We start from the raw sequence: 18,357 nt of genomic DNA, 5'->3' as shown, positions 1-18,357 counted from the left end.
AGGCGAAATCATCCAGATTTTTTTTTGGACTAATTTGATGTTTTTTTTTGCTATTTTTAATGTTTTTTAACATAAAATCATCTTAATTCTGGGAGAAGTTAGTATTGATGTTTGTTTTTGTATGTGAATTTACTCATTTTTTTTTTAAATGAGAAATCATGGATTTGTTGCTGGGTATGCATGGATTGATTTTAGGGGGCGTTTCTTTGACTGGATTTGAAAGCCAAAGGATTTGAGATATCCTTTGTTTGTTACAAAGAATTTATTTGAATTTACTTTATATTTCCAAATCCAAAAATCATGGGATTATGGACTTTGGCCAAAATGACCGAATTCCAAAATCCCATCCAGTGAATCCCTCACATGACTTGCATGTGAGTGATTCACGTGCAAGTATATATTAATTATATTAATTACTCATAATATTTAAAAATTAAATTCATATTAATAATATTAATTTCTCATAATATAAATTACACTATAATTATATTTTAAAATATAAAATAAAATATAATTATAGTGTAATTAATATTAGTAATATAATATAGAATAGATATATTATATTATATTAGTTATTTAATATATAATATTTTATTATAATAAATTAAGTATATATTAATTATATTAATTACTCATGATATTTGACATTTGATTTCATATAAATTATATTAATTACACTATAATTATATTTTATAAAATATTAAATAAAATATAATTATAGTGTAATTAATATTAGTAGTATAGTATATAATTGATATATTAAATTATATTAGATTATCTTAATAAATAATTAATATATTATATTTTATTATAATAAATTAAGTATATATTAATTATATTAATTACTCCTAATATTTGAAATTTGAATTCATATTTACATAAAATAAAATGTATATTTTATAATATATTTTGATTATTACATTAAATCATACACATGTTTTCCAAATCCAGATTTACAAATCCCTTCAACCAAACACAAAATTCTATAATCCGGCATTACAAATACATCCAACCAAACAATAGATTTGACTTTCCTGAATTTTCAAATACAAGGATTTGTTAATATAAATCCATTGCATTTTTAACTACATCCAACCAAACGCCCCCTAGAGTGATTTGAACCAGTCTTTGGGGTTTGTTTTTTGATATATATATATATATAGTTGTTGTTGTTGTTGATATGAAATCGTGTTATTCTGAGAGAATCGGCTGTGGTAGTGATGTTTGATTCTTTTCGAATATGAAATCGTGGAATTCTTGCTAGGGTTTCCATGGATTGGTTTTGGGATGGTTTGGAGGAGTATTTGGGGATTAATGTTCGGATTCTCGTCTATCTGTTATTTTTACTTGGAGAATAAAGCAATTCTAGGCCTTTAAACAGGCATGTCATGATCAATAATTGCTTTAATGTCTTGTATCGTTGTAGCATGTGATCTCATCTAACAATCTAAATCAACAGAGTATTTCAAGGCTGCAAAGGAGCTGTCTTTATGTTTCTATTTGTCAATATGTTGCGACTTCGTATTATATTAGGTCCCAATAAGCTAACTTTAATTCCCCAAGTGACGAATACCGATAACAAGGACTTCTCCTTCACATTTGGAATTCATAATTATATCTCTGTTTCCGATGTTAGGAATGCAAACAAGACTTCATTTTCTTTACCCAAAAAGAGGGAATAGAAATCTTTAGTTTATTGAGATCAAGATAAGGTCACAAAATTTATTTTGCTTTATAGTATCTCAAATATATATTTTTTCCCCTATTTTAAATGTGTTATTAATAGTAGTGAGATGTGTGTTGAGGGTTTGGAGACACTCGACTATCTAGATAACATAATGGGAAGGGAGAGGTTTGTAGAGCAGCCAGATGCAATCACTATTGATGGAGAGGTACTTTATATGCATTAATTACATGGTTTATCAGATCTTGTCTGTAGGAAAGGGTATGCTTTAAGATTGTCTCTTTTGGCCAGCTCCTTTCTGATTAGTTTTTTCTAGAAATCACATAAAAGGTTTTCTCTTTACATTCATTATTAGAAAACTTAATGACTAGCTACAATAATTCAATTAAGAGCAATGCTTTAGTAACTTATAGCTAACTCTCAGTTCTGTAATGCACTGATATGTATATACTCGCTTTCAACATTACTGATAGCTTGCCTAATTATAGTGGACAAACTATCTACAAACTTCGGATAGAACTATTCTTTCCTATATATATGTTCAATAATTCTATCACATTTCCTTGTATAGTTGTTGTTTGAGAGTGCTAATAGTTTTGATTCAATATTAATTTATTGGCTGCTACAAGATTTGTTATTCAAATCCATTATGATTGCAAGGTGCAAGATTTTATTTGATATCTCCCTAGATAGAGCAGCAGATGTTTGGAAACTTAAAAGAGGCTGAGCAGGGATGCTCCAAATCTCTCTTTAGCATCTTTATCGAAAGGATTATCACCTAGGTACATATGGAGGTATGCTCTGTACAGTAACTCACTCTTTACTTGGCTTATTAGCTCATCATTCATTGCATTCATTGAATTCCTATATTGAGATACTCAGTATGTTGGATATGAATATACAAGTTTTGACTTCCCATCTTATTATCTTTTGTGTTAAATAAGGTCTGTGAAATATATTTGGTTTGCATCTAGCATGAGTGTTAAAAAAATTGGAACTCGAAACTCCTCCAATGAAAAGCTAAGTTGTGTTTGGTTTACTGATGCGTTATCCGTAAGTGTACAGGTCACGCACAAGTAATACAGTGGTACCCCATGAGGGGTAGGGTTATCGAACCACAGGGATTGGACTTAAAGTACTAATTCTTCTAACAATCTCTAGTTAAATAAGAATAGGATTTGGTTAACAAAGAGAACATAAAACAAGTAGGATAAGACAAGTGGAATTATCAGGCAGATTAGGATCGAGTGTTTTAATAGCAAGAGAGCAATGCCCTGGGACGATTCCTATAAGCTATAGCATGCTAACTGACTTCTAATGCCTACTAGATACATTCTATCATTCTCATGTGTGCTCAAGAGCAAAGTTGCATCTATGGTTCTCAAATACACCAAGTTTTGCTAGGGAAACTGTGGTTTTATACACATCAAGTTTTGTAATCACCCCAGGCAACTACAACTATGGTAATCCACACACTAAGTTTTACCGAAGCAACTGTGCAAATCAAACACATCAAGTTATGCAAACACAAGATTAAACACAATAAACCAACAGAACTCTGTAGAATATTAGAAGAAAGTATTCAAATCATACAAAGCATCAAAGTTCAACATCCCGTGGCACCGTGGACGGTTAGCCCCTCATGGGTGGGTACAACATGGAAGGAACAAATAAAGATCTAAGGGAAGAAGACATGCCTCCCTCCTTCTCAAGATATTCTTCCTAGTTGAGCTCCGTATACTAGCCCCACTTCCCTTGGGCCTCCGACTCGTTCTTAATCCCCTTAGATGGTATGGTGAAGCTTGATCTTCACCCTTATCAAAGTCCTCCCGATGGAGAAGAAAATTCCCGAACAAAGATGAGCTTAAAACCCTAGAAGCTGGAGTTAAAAAGGCTGATTTCGGGCTCGACACGGTCTAAGCACGGTCATGCTTGGACCTTGCTATCTCATTGAGATTTTTGAATGAATCGGCTAAGTGCTCACCTAGGAGAATTAGGGGGAAGAGTGTGGTCGTGCTTCACTCGTGCTTCTCCAGTGCACGACCGTACCAGGAGTATCCTAATCGTGCTTCCCTAGTTTAACAGAAACTATCTTCGAACTAAAATAATTAAGGGGAAGAGCACGGTCGTGCTAAGACCGTGCTTGGCCTAAGAACACCCCCCTTGCTTAAATTATCGCTGGGTCATCCCACAGGCCGAAATAATCAGTGGGACAGAGCACGATCATGCTCTTACAGTGTTCAGCTTGAGCACTTAGCAAATATCTTTGTTCTTCTCTTGTTTCATCTCCGATTTCACTCTAAATTGCTTCGAATTTCTAAATCCTTTGCAAGGAACAAATATACCCAGAATAGCACTGAATATACACAAAATTATGCTAAAGAATGAGTAAAATAATGAATTGAGGGTAAATAAATATGATATGAAATGCACTCATCAAATACCCCACACTTGAATCGTTGCTTGTCCACAAGCAATCCCAAATCGCTCAAGAAAAGAAAAGATGAGTGCATAACTTCTGATCTCAGGGAAATGGCAAATTCTTAAGCATAGAGTGTACAATATGAGTTTGTTAAAACATGAATGCTCAATAAAAGGCTAAACTTTTACTTCAAAGAGTTTGTTTGTGTGTACAGCCCTAAATTGAGTGCCCCATAGTCTCAAGGAGTTAACATAACTCAACTTGACCTTAATTTTACTAAAAACAGTGAGTAGTAGATTCATACACCCTAGAGGTAGCCTTGTCTCCCGGTAAGGCATCAAATGTACACTTGTAATGCTCAAAATTTGACTACTCAAAAGCGGCTTTCACTCTACTAGGGTGATAGCTCTTTCTACCATCTTTTTACACAAACAGAAATGCAAAACTGGACTGGTAAGGCATTCTTATTAAGGAATTTGACTTACCAGTTTTTTTTAATACAAGAAACCTAGTCCATAGCGAAGAGTTGACATCCTTAACATATGTCTCCACAATTGGCACAAAGTGATGAGATTTTAGGTCTTTAAAGTAAAAGTAAGTCTACAATTTGGCTCCAATAGTTACTAACACACATGATCGCTTCCCCGCAAGTGTACGGGATCGCCAAGTGATACCTCGTGTGAAGACACGAGGATCGTATTCCACAGGGCTAAGGATCTCCTATTACTCCTTCTCGAGCTATTATCTAGCCTAAGAACTCAAGTGATGGGTTTTACTCTAATAGGTGCAATTAAAACTAAAACAAGATTAAAACAATATTATGAACAAATTAGAGAGAACAAGCAATAAGCAAGCAAGATAATCGATGAAATGCAAAGGCCTATGGATGTGGATCCCCTTGAGGGGTTATCATGCAACATGGATGATGATCTAAAGATGCAAGGGTAAATTGGACCATGAGATTCCAAGATTAGAACAACCCCAATTTCTCGGCGATTGAACCCTAATCCCATACTGAACATAGATAGGAATTTCTTCCAAAATCTACATTCCCTACGATTGCATTAAGTACAAGGAAATCTCGCTTAGGAATAAACCTACTCTTCTTCGGATTAAACCTACATGGAGGGCTACCAAACACCCGATTTCTCGGTGTGATGATACAAGTATCCCTTCTAATCCATTCATGACCCTAATACATGCGAGCAAGTCACATCTACATGCATCATTCATAAAAGAGCTACGGATTTCTCCTTGGTGTAACACTTAGCATGAAAACAATGGATTAGATCTCAAAAAAATACCCAAGCATAGAATTAACAAGTAATCATCCAAAATACATGATAAAACCCCCAAGGTTCACCAACACCCGGTGGCCTTGGGGGGTCTAGTGTGTCATCATCTCATAACAAAGCATACAATCAAGCAAAACATGAAACAAAGGCATAGTATGACACTCCCTAGATGAAATGGTGAAGGATGAGGCGAGAATATGCCGAATGACGCTTCCCCGCCAAAGGAATGCCGAATGACGCTTCCTCTAGCAGCGTTCTCCTTCCTTCAAATCGTGATCGATCTCCCCTTTGAATGATGTTGCCTTCTTGCCTTGAGAGCCTTGGACCTTGGGCTTGAATGATCTTCTAGCTTTCTCGCCCTTCTTCTCCTCCCCAAGGTGGCCCAAAATCTCCCAAATGATCTCCCAAAAGTCGGCCAGCAAAAAGTTCTTTAATCAGCCCCTAAAAGTGAGTATATATACCCCCGAGGCATACGGGACAGTATAGGGGTCGTATGGGGGTCGTATAGCACACGAAACCCCTAGATTCGCGTTCCGAGACGGGGTGCATACGGCCTCCATACGGCCCCGTGATACTGGGTAGTATGGAAATCGGACGAACACCAACTCAATCCAGTCACATACAGATACGGCCCCCATACTCGGGTAGTATGGGGGTAGTCCGAAAATTCGCTTTTCTTCTCTTATTGCCAAAATGATATCTTCTTGCTCTCCATGGCTTCCATATGCCCTACAAAGCAAATAATAGACGATTAAGCGTGAAACGGGCATCAAACCTCACAAAATACATGCAAAGTGCATACGATACATATATGAAAACACCTACATTTAGACACTTATCAACACACATGTCCCCCTAAATTTAAGAATTTCCAACAAAACAATCATAGATAACCATTAGTAAAGCACTCATCCATCAAAGACAAGCATGCTACCCTCCCCCACACTTGAATGTTACATTGTCCTCAATGTAAAGATGTATGACATACATCACAAAAATAGAGAACAAAAATTGAAAGAGGAGCTTCATGCGACTTTCCTGAACATGGAGAGTGATGATGCCTCTCTCAACATGTGTACTATTCATCAAAACCACAATTTCTCAAACACGGAGAGTAATGTTGCCGCTCTCAACGTGTTGCCAACTCCAAGCACCCACACAATCCCTAAGATGAACGGAGACACACAAGTAAAGCTCACGAAATAATAAAAGATAAACTGAAATAGAACAACTGAAAATAAACAAACGAAAATGTCAGTATAGCAGGGGACTCCCCTTGCTAACTAAACTACAAAGTCCACACAAAAAAAAGATAATGAAATAAAAACATAAGGCTGATGTGCGATCAAAATGGAGCGTTCTCGGGTTGAGAACTGTAGGATCCGTCCAAGACATTGAAGGCTTGGATGCTCCATTGGAAACTAGCGTACATCCACATGGGGGTTCTCGGTAGTCACGGCTGGTTGCGGAGTAATAAGACCCATCTTGTGTAAGCTGTGAAGAGAGAAAGGGCTAGACCCACCGGCGATGGACAAGTGCTCCACATTTCCTAAAAGACCCATCCCCCTAATGAGTCGGGTAATGTACAAACCAACAAAGATCGTATGCCCCCTGGTGTTAGTCGCTTGATGATGGAATGAATTGGCGATGACGAATCCCATATGGTACAGAGTCCTATCAATCACACTCAACAGGTATTGGTATTGAAATTCAAGAAGAGTGATATTGCCGGTGCAGCGATTCCAACCAGTAATAGTACTATTAAGCAAAGTATGGATAAATCTCAGTGTGGGGGACTTAAGGACTGAGGCTGTAGTGACACTCGGCTTGAAAGTTCGGCCGCAATTGCATAGTCTACTCCAATGTGCAAATTGAGTTTCCCCAAGTGGAGGTGAGGACAGAAGGTTGTGATATTCCTCGGTCAAGGTATAATCTCCCTCATAAATACCCATGAAGAGGGCGTGCTCAATGTAACTTAGATGATATTCTTGTCCCCTGAGTTGGAACCAAATGGTGTGGGTATCGTACCAAATGTCGTGGCCTCGACGCCTCTTGAAAGTGGCAAGGAACTCAAGTGTCAATTCATGATAGGATGGCTTATTGAAAGAGAGAACTTTGTGCCAGGCTCTGACATCTAACAACTATTCGACCTCTTCCCTTAACCCGGCCATGTGCAATGCCTCCCAATCGATAGCGCGTAAGGTTCCAAATAACCATGTGGAAAGACGAGAATGACGCTTATGACGAGCCTGTGATTGGAAAAGTGCCAGTATTTGACTACGATTGAACCCAGTTGGTTCCCGAGGCCCTGACATTATTTGAAAAAAGACAGCTATATCATTCCTAGAATGTGAGAATCAGGAGAGACACGGTCGTGCTAGGAGCATGCTGACCATGCTCAACATAAAAGCAGGGGCGTGCGCCTGACTAAAGAGATCGTATTCAGGGTAAGAGCATGATTGTGCTCTGAATAGGACACAATCGTTCTTCGGGTAGCCATCATCCCTAGCGGTCCAACATAGTACATGCTTAAAGAACAAAGAGATATTCGGAGAAAATAAGAACAATCGAGCATGAAATAGTAAAACCAACACAAAATGAAGAAAATGGCAAGCCAAAAAGTAAATTCGATACCAAGGCACAACCGGCGGCTTACCGGAATCGAGGGAGAGGACTGGGAAGAGAAGAAGCAGATACGACCAAATGCTGGTAAGGCACACGAGATCCTCATGGATTGGAAGCACGAGAGGAGGAGGAGGAGGAGGAGGAGGAGGAGGAAGGCTAATAGTCAAGGGTGATGGGAGAAGCCTAGCAATGAACGGGTTGAAAAAGAGAAATATGAAGAGCACGACCGTTCACATCCCAGCACAGGTGAAGCACACTCATGTGCGGGTGCGAGAATTAGGGTAAGCACTACCGAGTGAAGCACGGTCATGCTTTAAGCGTGCTTCTCCCCCTGATTTTCTTAGGAAAAGTTCCCAATATATCTGAGGGAAGGGCAAGATCATGTAAATTACTTAAGGACCGTGCTAACTGGTTTGGCATGGTTGTGCTTAGCCCGTACTCACCATGGAATACTTCATAAACTGAAAACAGAGAAAATCAGGGGCACAAGCAGGGGTGTGCTCAGCCCGTGCTCAACCTGGAAATTTCCAGGGGAAAGCCTATCCTCCTTCGTGACATATGGTAAAAATGCTAGAGGTGATAAAAAGTATTGCACACACGCCAAACAAAAATCAATACTGCCACGAGGGATCAAAATCACAAGAACACAGCAACCGCAGAAACAAACAAAAAGAAAACAACAACGATAAGAACACAAAATGCGATCGTAAGGAAAAAAACAACTTGGGTTGCCTCCCAAGAAGCGCTTATTTAACGTCACTAGCTTGACATACCTGTTCAGCCGAGGGGTTCATGAAGTAAGAATGCATTGCCAACTTTGGAAGGAGAGTACTCTTCTCTTATTGCATACTGCTTCAACCGATGCCCATTGACTTGAAAAGCCCCCTTAGTGGGGTGAGAGATTTCCACCGCACCATGAGAAAATGTCTGCGTGACCGTGTAGGGTCCCGACCAATGAGATTTAAGTTTTCTAGGGAAAAGATTCAATCTTGAGTTAAAAAGGACCAGCTCCCCGACTTAAAATTGCTTATTTTTCCGGAGATGGTCGTCATGAATCCTTCTAGTTTTCTCCTTGTAAAGTAACAAATTCTCATAATCATTCAATCTATGCTCCTGTAGCTCATTCAACTGGTACTTCCATTTTTCTACGCATCTCCCATGTTCAGGCTCAACAGTTTGATTTCCCAATATACTTGATGTTCTAGCTCATCAGGCAGATGGCACACCTTGCCATAAACTAAATGATAGGGTGTGCGCCCGGTGGAAGTTTTATATGCTGTTTGATAAGCCCAAAGAGCGTCATCTAAATGTTCTGACCAATCACGTCTGTTATGATGTATAGTTTTTTCAAGAATTCTCTTTAACTCATGATTTGTAACTTTGACCTGACCATTTGTTTAGGGGTGATATGTAGTGGCAATATGATGGTTAACACCATATTTCTTCATCACCTTTTCAACTTAAGTGTTACAGAAATGAGTTCCCCGATCAATGATAATTGCTCTAAGAGTGCCAAATTGGGTAAACAACTTCTTGAAAAACTTAACCACCGCCCGTGCATCATTTGAAGGAAGGGCCTGTGCGTCTACCCATTTGGACACATAGTCGACTGCTGGTAACACATATTTGTTTCCATTTGAATTAGGAAAAGGTCCCATGAAATCAATTCCCCAAACATCGAAAACTTCACATTGTCGGATGGGGGTCTGTCTCATTTCATCAAACTTGGACAAGTTTCCACTTCTCTGACATTGATCACAAGTCCCAACAAATTTTCGAGCATCGCCAAAAAGCTACGGCTAGAAGAAACCAGCTTCTAAAACCTTCTCAACTGTATGATTTGCACTAAAGTGACCTCCCACCATTCTAGAATGGTAGTGCTTCAAGATTTCACATCCCTCACATGTGAGACACAATGTCGCACCACCAGATCAACACAAAGTTTGTATAAAAAGGGGTCCTCCCAAAAATAATGCTTAACATCGGATAAGAACTTCTTTCGCTGTTGGTATGAGAACTGCGAGGGGATGACTTATCCCACTAAGTAGTTTGCAAAATCGGCAAACCAAGGGCAGTCATCATCTTTGGAAGGTCTCTTTTGAACCCAGTAAAGATGTTCTTCAGGGAAGACATCATTAATCCTTGGGTGCCTGCTATCGTTTGCATCAGTGTGCACAAGATGCGAAAGGTGATCCGCCACCATATTTTCTGACCCCTTCTTGTCCCGAATTTCCAAATTGAACCTTGTAATAGAAGTATCCATCTGATCAGCCAAGGTTTTGCATCTGTCTTAGCAAGGAGATATCTGGTTACTGCATAATCAGTATACACTATGACTTTAGAGAGCACCAGGTAGGATCTGAACTTATTAAAAGCGTAGAGTATAGCCAACAACTCTTTTTCTATGGTGGTGTAATTCCCTTGAGCTGGTGTCAAAGTTTTGCTTGCATAGTAAATTGGATGAAAATTCTTATTATGTTGTTGTCCCAATACCACTCTAACTGCCCAATCACTTGCATCACACATGAGTTCAAAGGGCTGATCCCATATAAGAGCCTTCACGATCGCTGCTTTGACCAACTTCTCCTTTAGTATCTAGAAAGTTGTGTGACATTCCTGATTAAAAATGAAAGGTGTGCACTTCTCAAGAAGTTTTGTCATTTGCTTGGATATTTTTGAGAAGTCTTGAATAAATCTTCTATAAAAACCAACTTGACCAAGAAAACTTTGAACATCCTTCGTGGACATGGGTGGGGGAAGCTTCGCAATCATGTCAAGTTTGGCTTTGTTGACCTCAATTCCCTCACTAGAAATTTTGTGACCCAACATGATTCCTTCTCTTACCATGAAATGACACTTTTCCCAATTCAGCACTAAATTTGTCTCCTAGCACCTTGAAAGGGCACACTTCAGATTTTCCAAGCACCCATCAAAAGAATCCCCAAAAATTGAGAAGCCATCCATTATACATCTTTGAAATGTTGTTGGGGTATTACATAGACCAAATGGCATTCTCCTGTAAGCAAAAGTACCATACGAGCACGTGAAAGTATTCTTCTTTTGATCTTCAAGAGCGATTGGGATTTGAAGGTACCCGGACATTCGATCAAGGAAGCAGTAGTATTTGTGAGTTGACAGCCGTTCCAACATTTGATCAATGAATGGTAAGGGGAAATGATCTTTACGTGTAGCATCATTCAACTTTCAGCAATCTATGCAGACACACCATCCGGTTACTGTATGGGTAGGGATCAATTCATTTTGTTCATTTGAAATCACTGTCATTCCTCCTTTTTTGGTACAACCTGGACTTGACTAACCCATGGGCTGTATAAGATTGGATAGATTATTCCGGAATCTAAAAGATTTTTCACTTCCTTCTTGACCACCTCCATCATATTTGGGTTTAATCTCCGTTGAGCTTGGACCTTGGGTCTAATGTTATCCTCCATCAAAATTTTATGCATATAAAATGATGGGTTAATTCTTTTGATATTGGAAATACTCCACACTATGGCCTTCTTATGCACTTGTAACAATTTCACCAATTTTTCCTTTTGGCACTCATCGAGTGTAGATGAAATAATGACAGGCATCTGGGGGTTTCCATACAGAAAGGCGTATTCTAAATGTGTAGGTAGTTCCTTGAGCTCCTTCTCTGAAGGGGCAAGCACTTTTGGTTCTGAATCTGCATTTTCCATATCTCCTTTATTATCATCTGTAGTTGTTGCAAAGATATCCTTCTTAAGTTTGTCAATGTGGATGAGATCTTCATCCTCGGGCCTAAAAAATCTTCGATCTCTTCAATTCGTGTATCCCTAGTGACATCAACTGAGATTGACATTGCCTGACTCACACCCATCTCTTGTTCTTGGTTCTCTTGGTGATAACCCATCTCTACACTCACAAATTGATTCCATTGCGTTGTTTGCTCACAGAAATTTGATATCAAATCCGCCAGACCCTGGTTGTCGACAGGAGAATCAGTACCCCCCATTGTAGTGATTAAGCGTATATGGGTAACTTCTCAAAGTAGCCAACAGTTCCTCCATGATGGTAAAGCTGCGTCTGAAAGAGTTCACAAAAGACCTACAGTTGTCCCTAAACGTGTTAAAAAGAGCAGTGTAAGCTCGAAAGAATTAAAAGAATGAAAACAAAAATAAGACTAAGAGGAATGATTAAAATGAAAAGAGAAAATTGATATTCACAAATATGAACAATATACACAAACTAAATCACTAGAGTCTAAATTTTCCTAAAAGTTGCTAGTCTCCGGCCACGGGCTAAAAATTTGATGCGTTTTCCACAAGTGTACAGGTCGCGCACAAGTATTATAGTGGTACCCCGTGAGGGGTAGGGTTGTTGAACCATAGGGACTGGACTTAAAGTACTAATTCTTCTTCCAATCTCTAGTTAAACAAGAATAGGATTTGGTTAACAAAGAGAAAATAAAACAAGTAAATGATAGGATAGGTGGAATTATTAGGAAGATTAGAATCGAGTGTTTCAATAGCAAGAGAGGAATGCCTCGGGATAATTCCTATGAGCTATAACATGCTGACTGACTTCTAATGCCTACCAGGTACATTCTATAGTTCTCATGTGTGCTCAAGAGCAATGTTGCATCTATGGTTCTCAAATACACCATGTTTTGCTAGGGTAACTGTGGTTTCATACACATCAAGTTTTGCAATCACCCGAGGCAACTACAACTATGGTAATCCACACACTAAGTTTTACCGAAGCAACTGTGCAAATTAAACACATAAAGTTATGCAAACACAAGATTAAACACAAAAAACCAAAAGAACTCCATAGAATATTAGAAGAAAGTATTCAAAGCATACAAAGCATCATAGTTCAACATCCTGGGGCACCGTGGATAGCTAGCCCCTCATGGATGGGTACAACATGGAAGAAACAAATAAAGATCTAAGGGAAGAAGACATGACTCCCTCCTTCTCAAGATATTCTTCCTAGTTGAGCTCCGTATGCTAGCCCCACTTCCCTTGTGCCTTTGACTCATCTTTGATCCCCTTAGACGGTGTGGTGAAGCTTGATCTTCGCCCTCATCAAAGTCCTCCCAGTGGAGAAGAAAATCCCCGAGCAAAGATGAGCTTGAAACCCTAGAAACTGGAGTTAAAAAGGTTGATTTCAGGTTTGACACAGTCTAAGCACGGTCGTGCTTGGACCGTGCTATCTCATTAAGATTTCTGAGTGAATCAGCTAAGTGCTTGCCTGGGAAAATCAAGGGAAAGAGTCTGCTCGTGCTTCACCTGTGCTTCTCCAATGCACGACCGTGCTAGGAGCATCTTGATCGTGCTTCCCCCATTTAATAGAAACTATATTTGAATTGGAATAATCAAGGGGAAGAGCACGGTCGTGTTGAGATCGTGCTTGGCCAGAGAGCAACCCCTACTTGAATTATTGTTTGGTCATCCCATAGGCCGAAATAATCAGTGGTATAGAGCACGATTGTGCTCAACCCGTGTTTAGCTTGAGCACTTAGCAAATATCTTTATTCTTCGCTCGTTTCATCCCCAATTTCACTCTAAATTGCTTCGAATCCCTAAATCTTGCGCAAGGAACAACTATACCTAGAATAGCACCGAATATACACAAATTATGCTAAAGGACAAGTAAAATAATGAATTGAGGGTAAATAAATATGATATGAAATACACTCATCATTTACTTTCCCTTTGTTTGCAGCACATTGTCTGGCATCGTGGAGATCTTAATGATGGATCTAGAGGGGAGTTTGATACTATCCTTTGCAGCTCTCATGACTCTTTGATCAATAAACATAGAGAGGTATTACCAATATTGTCCTTATATAGAATATTTATAGATAGATGAATGATATTTTAATTTCTGATCGAAGAGTTTATACATGTGAATCTCTAAAATATAAATCATACAAAGATGGGCATATAGTAAATCAGAAAATATGCTATACTTATTGACATGATCTTTATTCTTTTGACCACCATTTAGTTTCTTTAGTGAAGTCCCAAGCCCCTCATCAAAGTTGTTCCTAACCATGCTTATAGTTGGGCTGCCAAAGACAATAACAAGCCTTACAGTCATCCTGACATAAGGGTTGATCACAGCATTATATAATTCCTTGTTGGCCTTTTCTGGTGCCTTTCCAAATTTGCCTTTGAGGGCCTCCTTTAGCTTCTCATTATTAGCATATATCCCTGCATTATATTAAATTATGCGTCACTATTTAGGAGTTAGATGTGTAAGAATTCAGTTTGGAAATTAATAAACTAAACTTAATGCCACTTACAGATAGTTGGATGAAAAGATTAGTTTGAGAAAATTTTATGTGATAATAGTTATAGATCTCAAAGGGAAAAATGTTTATTATATGACATTGTTGTTTGTTGGATGGTTTAAATCAATCATATATTTATATTTGCATAAATATATTTAATGACTCATTAAAGGTTGTCTCTGGCCAGCATGTCTATTAAATAGATTAGAAAGCAAGTAGGACTATACTTTGTACCTGAGTTTTTTAAAATAAAAAAGTTTCTTTTAGTCCTTGAATACAAAAATCATTACTCTGAAACTAGGACTTAGTTTAGAAATAAAAAAAGACATGCATAAACTATAATTTAGAATCAAAAGTTATTTTGATCTAATTATATACATACCAAAAGCATAATGTTGACTCCAAGAGCTAGGATTTTCTTCTTTCTAATTCCTATATTGTTGAGTTGCTTCCCATCATTCAATTTGACGGGGAGGAAAACTCTTGTCTTGATCTCCACCTCCATCTTCACTTCTTCTATTTTGTCATTCTTTTCATCATTCTTGTTAGAATCCATGTTTTTTTCAACTCATCTAGCACCTTACAAATCATCTTTGCAATCATATGTGCAGCGACAATTTTTTTCTATGATGTCATTGCTCTAAGGCTTGGTTTCAGAAATAAATATTTTAACCAAGTTCCTGGATTTAATTTGAATTTTGGTTTCTCAGGAGATGCTAATAGTGCACCAACTCAAGCAATATGTGCACGTAATATATCATATGTTAGTAGCCATAAACCTCAGGTATTCTTTTATAATAATTTTCATTTTAGTTAATGTTATTTTGTTGGAATATAGTTTATAGTATCATTTTATTTTAATAAATTTTATTATTATGTTAAGTAATATAAATTGTATATATCGCACAAGTTTATTCTTATTATTTTTACTAACTAATTTTTTATAATTACAAGGACAATGATGTTATACTTTCAGTTGGTTTCATCCCAAAACATTGAAGATGCCTTGTTTTGTATTAACTTCAAAATTGTTTTATGTTAACTAGTTTTCTCCTTGAATTCTTATGTTACTGAATATTTTTTGCCAATTTTAATATGATGTTATTGGTTCTAAGTGTTTATTACATTTTAGGATGATGTTTGCTAATGTTATAATTTTATTAAATTGAATTATTAAAATTATTATTTGTAAAATGGTACATGATTGTAAAACCACTATAATTGATTTTATTAATTGTTGCAGCATATATTCTAAACCGTTGCAATAGTTTTTACACAACCGCTGTTATAGCTATTATACAACTGTTGTAATATATATTACCAAATTATTGCAACATATATTATCAAACCGTTAGAAAATATTTTATAAAATTACTACAATCGATATTACAAAAACGTTGTACTAGGTATTACAACACCTCTGTAGTAGATATTACAAACTGCTGTGCTAGGTATTGTGAAACAGCTGCATTATATAAAATAACTATTGCAAAATAAATAGTTATAGTATATGAAGCAACCTTTGCAAAATTAAAAACCGCTACAAAAACCAATACCAATTGGAACTGTTTAGGCAACGGTGTTAAACCGTTGCAATAGGATATATAGAATTGTTGTAATAACCTATTGCAACAGAAGCAGATGTAGCGGCTGCCAAACCGCTGCAACAGATCTTATGTAACGGTTGTAAGACCTTTTATAGCGATTCATAACCGTTGCAAATAGGCATTTATATAGTAGTGAATTTGGTTTCAAAGCTTTTGATTGTGAATTAGGGCCTGTTTGGATAGGCTAGAATTATGGCATAATCTGTATAATATGCCGTAATTTAATATTTTTTGAGAATTATGCCATATTGGCTGTTTGAGTACTTATTTTAGACTATATAATTACGGAATAATATAGGCATTATGGTATAAAAATATATTCCACTCTTAGTGGAATATTTTTTTATTGTAAAAAGTTTTGTTTTGATCCAGCAACCAGCCACCAGTCCACCGGTCCGGCCGGCGGTCCAACCGCCCTCCGGCGACCGGTCATCGGTCCACAGACGGTCCGATCATCGGTCCACCGGCCTCCGGTGACACGCCGATGATCCATCGGTAGTCCGGCAGGCTTCCGGCAACTGGTCACCGGTCCACCGGCCTCCGGTGATACACCGGTGATCCACTGGTGGTCTGCCCGAGTGGCCTCGGTGACACACCGGCGATCCACCGGTGCTCCGACCGACTTCCGACGATCGGCCACAGGTCCACCAGTGGTCTAGTTACCGACCGGTCCATCTTCGTAATTTTTTTTATTTTAATAACCAAACACTCATTCTTTAAGAATAAAATATGCTGTAATTTCTGTAATAATCACTTGCACTTCCTACATAATAAAATTATGTCATATTTTTTTATTTTACAGCCAAACAGACCCTTATTATTTGATTTGGACTAAATTATTATAAGATGTTACTGTTGGATTCTAAACTTTGGATAGAAAGATGCAATCCTCCCTCATTTTTCAAATAGACAATATTAAACAAAGTTAAATGTATGGATAAACCAAATTTAATTTTAGATCTCTTATGTTTTTGCATGCATGTATCTAAACCTTTACTACTTCACTGCGTGGTTTATATATTTATTTTTCACATGATTTGTTGCACACTTTGAGTTATAATTATCTACATATTAAATTAATTTATTTGAAATACATTTACCCATATAACTTATATTTATACATTAAAAAATATTGCAGATATTAATGGATAACTTGTGATTTACAGCCAAGTTATTAATTAAACCCACCAGTGTGTCATTAATTTTTTTTAATTAGATAAACATATTCAATTCAATTATTAAATATATATATATATATATATTTACTTCATAGGTCAGAACAACAATAATTCCTTCTTACAAAACCTTCTACAACATTCTATTTATGTATATATTCTCAATTTAAAAAAATTATTAAGTCATCATAATAAATAAATAAATAAATAAATAATTCAAGAAGCTTCCATCTCTGGAATACTCTCCATCCATCTCTCCCACTCTCCACTCACGTGACTAACCTCTCACGCATTCTATACCATCATCAACCCAATGCCCTCCTCATCGTTCGCTTCTTCAAGTTCAACAACGAGCAAAACCGTCGGCCATGGCGGACCTTCTCTTCGGATCTCCTTTCCGCCGTCTCATCTGGAGCTCTCCAATTCTCCACGACTGGTCCGGCGCCGTCCCCATTCCCATGGACTGGATCGAGACCCCATCTTCCCACATCTTCAAGTTCAACGTCCCTGGTACGCATCTCCCCCAAATCTAATTCCTTCTCCATCTCCTCTCCTCTCCGATCCCAAATAATAATCCCTGTGCCTCTTCTCGTTCTCTCAGGATTTGGGAGGGATGACATCAAGGTTCAGTTGGAAGAGGGGAACATAATCCACATTAGAGGGGAATCGCCGGCGTCGAAAGAGGAGCAGCGGCAAGGGAAGGAGGTGTTGTCGCACTTGGTTGAGAGAGTGAAGGGGGATTTCTCGCGGAGGTTTGAGCTGCCGGAGAACGTGCGTGGCGATGAGATCAAGGCACAGGTGGAGAACGGCGTGCTGGCCATCGTCGTGCCCAAAGAGCCGGTTCCGGCGAAGTTGAAACCGAGGACCATTGCCGTGACGAGCAAGCTCTAAGATTTTCTGATTTGGTAATGATGATGATGGGTTGCAGTTTGTAGCCCAAGTTTAATTATTATGGTATTTTGTGACTATATATTATTGTCGGATATGTAAATGGATACATTAGAAAAAATTTAAATATATATATATATTCGATGCATGGAGTTGTGATGTAATTATATTTATAATTAAATTGTATGAGTTATTATTTTTAAGAAAAAAAATCTATAATTAAATTGTATGAATTAATTTTGTTAAAGGGGTGATGACATGTATTATTTTTCTTTAAATAAAAGAGAAATTACTTAAAAGGTCCAAAAAAAAAAAAAATATTATCACACCGTCAAAAAATCTAGGCAAACTCTTTAAAGTCCTTTTTTCATACAATTT

General features: G+C 37.6%; 2 protein-coding genes across 2 annotated transcripts; one reads left to right on the top strand and one right to left on the bottom strand.

Annotated features, from left to right (window-relative positions):
• Window positions 1-2,397: 2,397 nt before the first annotated feature.
• LOC120282851 (fatty-acid-binding protein 1-like) lies at window positions 2,398-14,865 on the bottom strand. Its single transcript, XM_039289687.1, is given in 4 exon segments — window positions 2,398-2,531; window positions 13,726-13,817; window positions 13,986-14,254; window positions 14,710-14,865. Coding segments are annotated over 4 exon segments (651 nt in total).
• A 2,473-nt stretch (window positions 14,866-17,338) lies between these two features.
• On the top strand, window positions 17,339-18,127 carry LOC120282439 (16.0 kDa heat shock protein, peroxisomal-like). Its single transcript, XM_039289254.1, has 2 exons — window positions 17,339-17,601; window positions 17,693-18,127. The coding sequence occupies exons 1-2, from the start codon at window positions 17,460-17,462 to the stop codon at window positions 17,980-17,982; spliced, it is 432 nt and encodes a 143-aa protein (XP_039145188.1). The 5' UTR covers window positions 17,339-17,459; the 3' UTR covers window positions 17,983-18,127.
• Window positions 18,128-18,357: the final 230 nt, after the last annotated feature.

The sequence above is a fragment of the Dioscorea cayenensis genome, chromosome 18, assembly GCF_009730915.1.
Source record: "Dioscorea cayenensis subsp. rotundata cultivar TDr96_F1 chromosome 18, TDr96_F1_v2_PseudoChromosome.rev07_lg8_w22 25.fasta, whole genome shotgun sequence".
Taxonomy (NCBI): domain Eukaryota; kingdom Viridiplantae; phylum Streptophyta; class Magnoliopsida; order Dioscoreales; family Dioscoreaceae; genus Dioscorea; species Dioscorea cayenensis.
The sequence above is the reverse complement of the archived record's forward strand: the minus strand, read 5'-3'. Positions and strand labels throughout refer to the sequence as shown.

What these genes read in the sequence shown, in the direction of transcription:
- LOC120282439 (XM_039289254.1), top strand. Translation starts at nt 17,460, where the DNA reads ATGGCGGACCTTCTCTTCGGATCTCCTTTCCGCCGTCTCATCTGGAGC. An exon ending in CTTCAAGTTCAACGTCCCTG is followed by an intron (nt 17,602 to 17,692) that starts GTACGCATCTCC and finishes TCGTTCTCTCAG; the next exon opens with GATTTGGGAGGGATGACATC.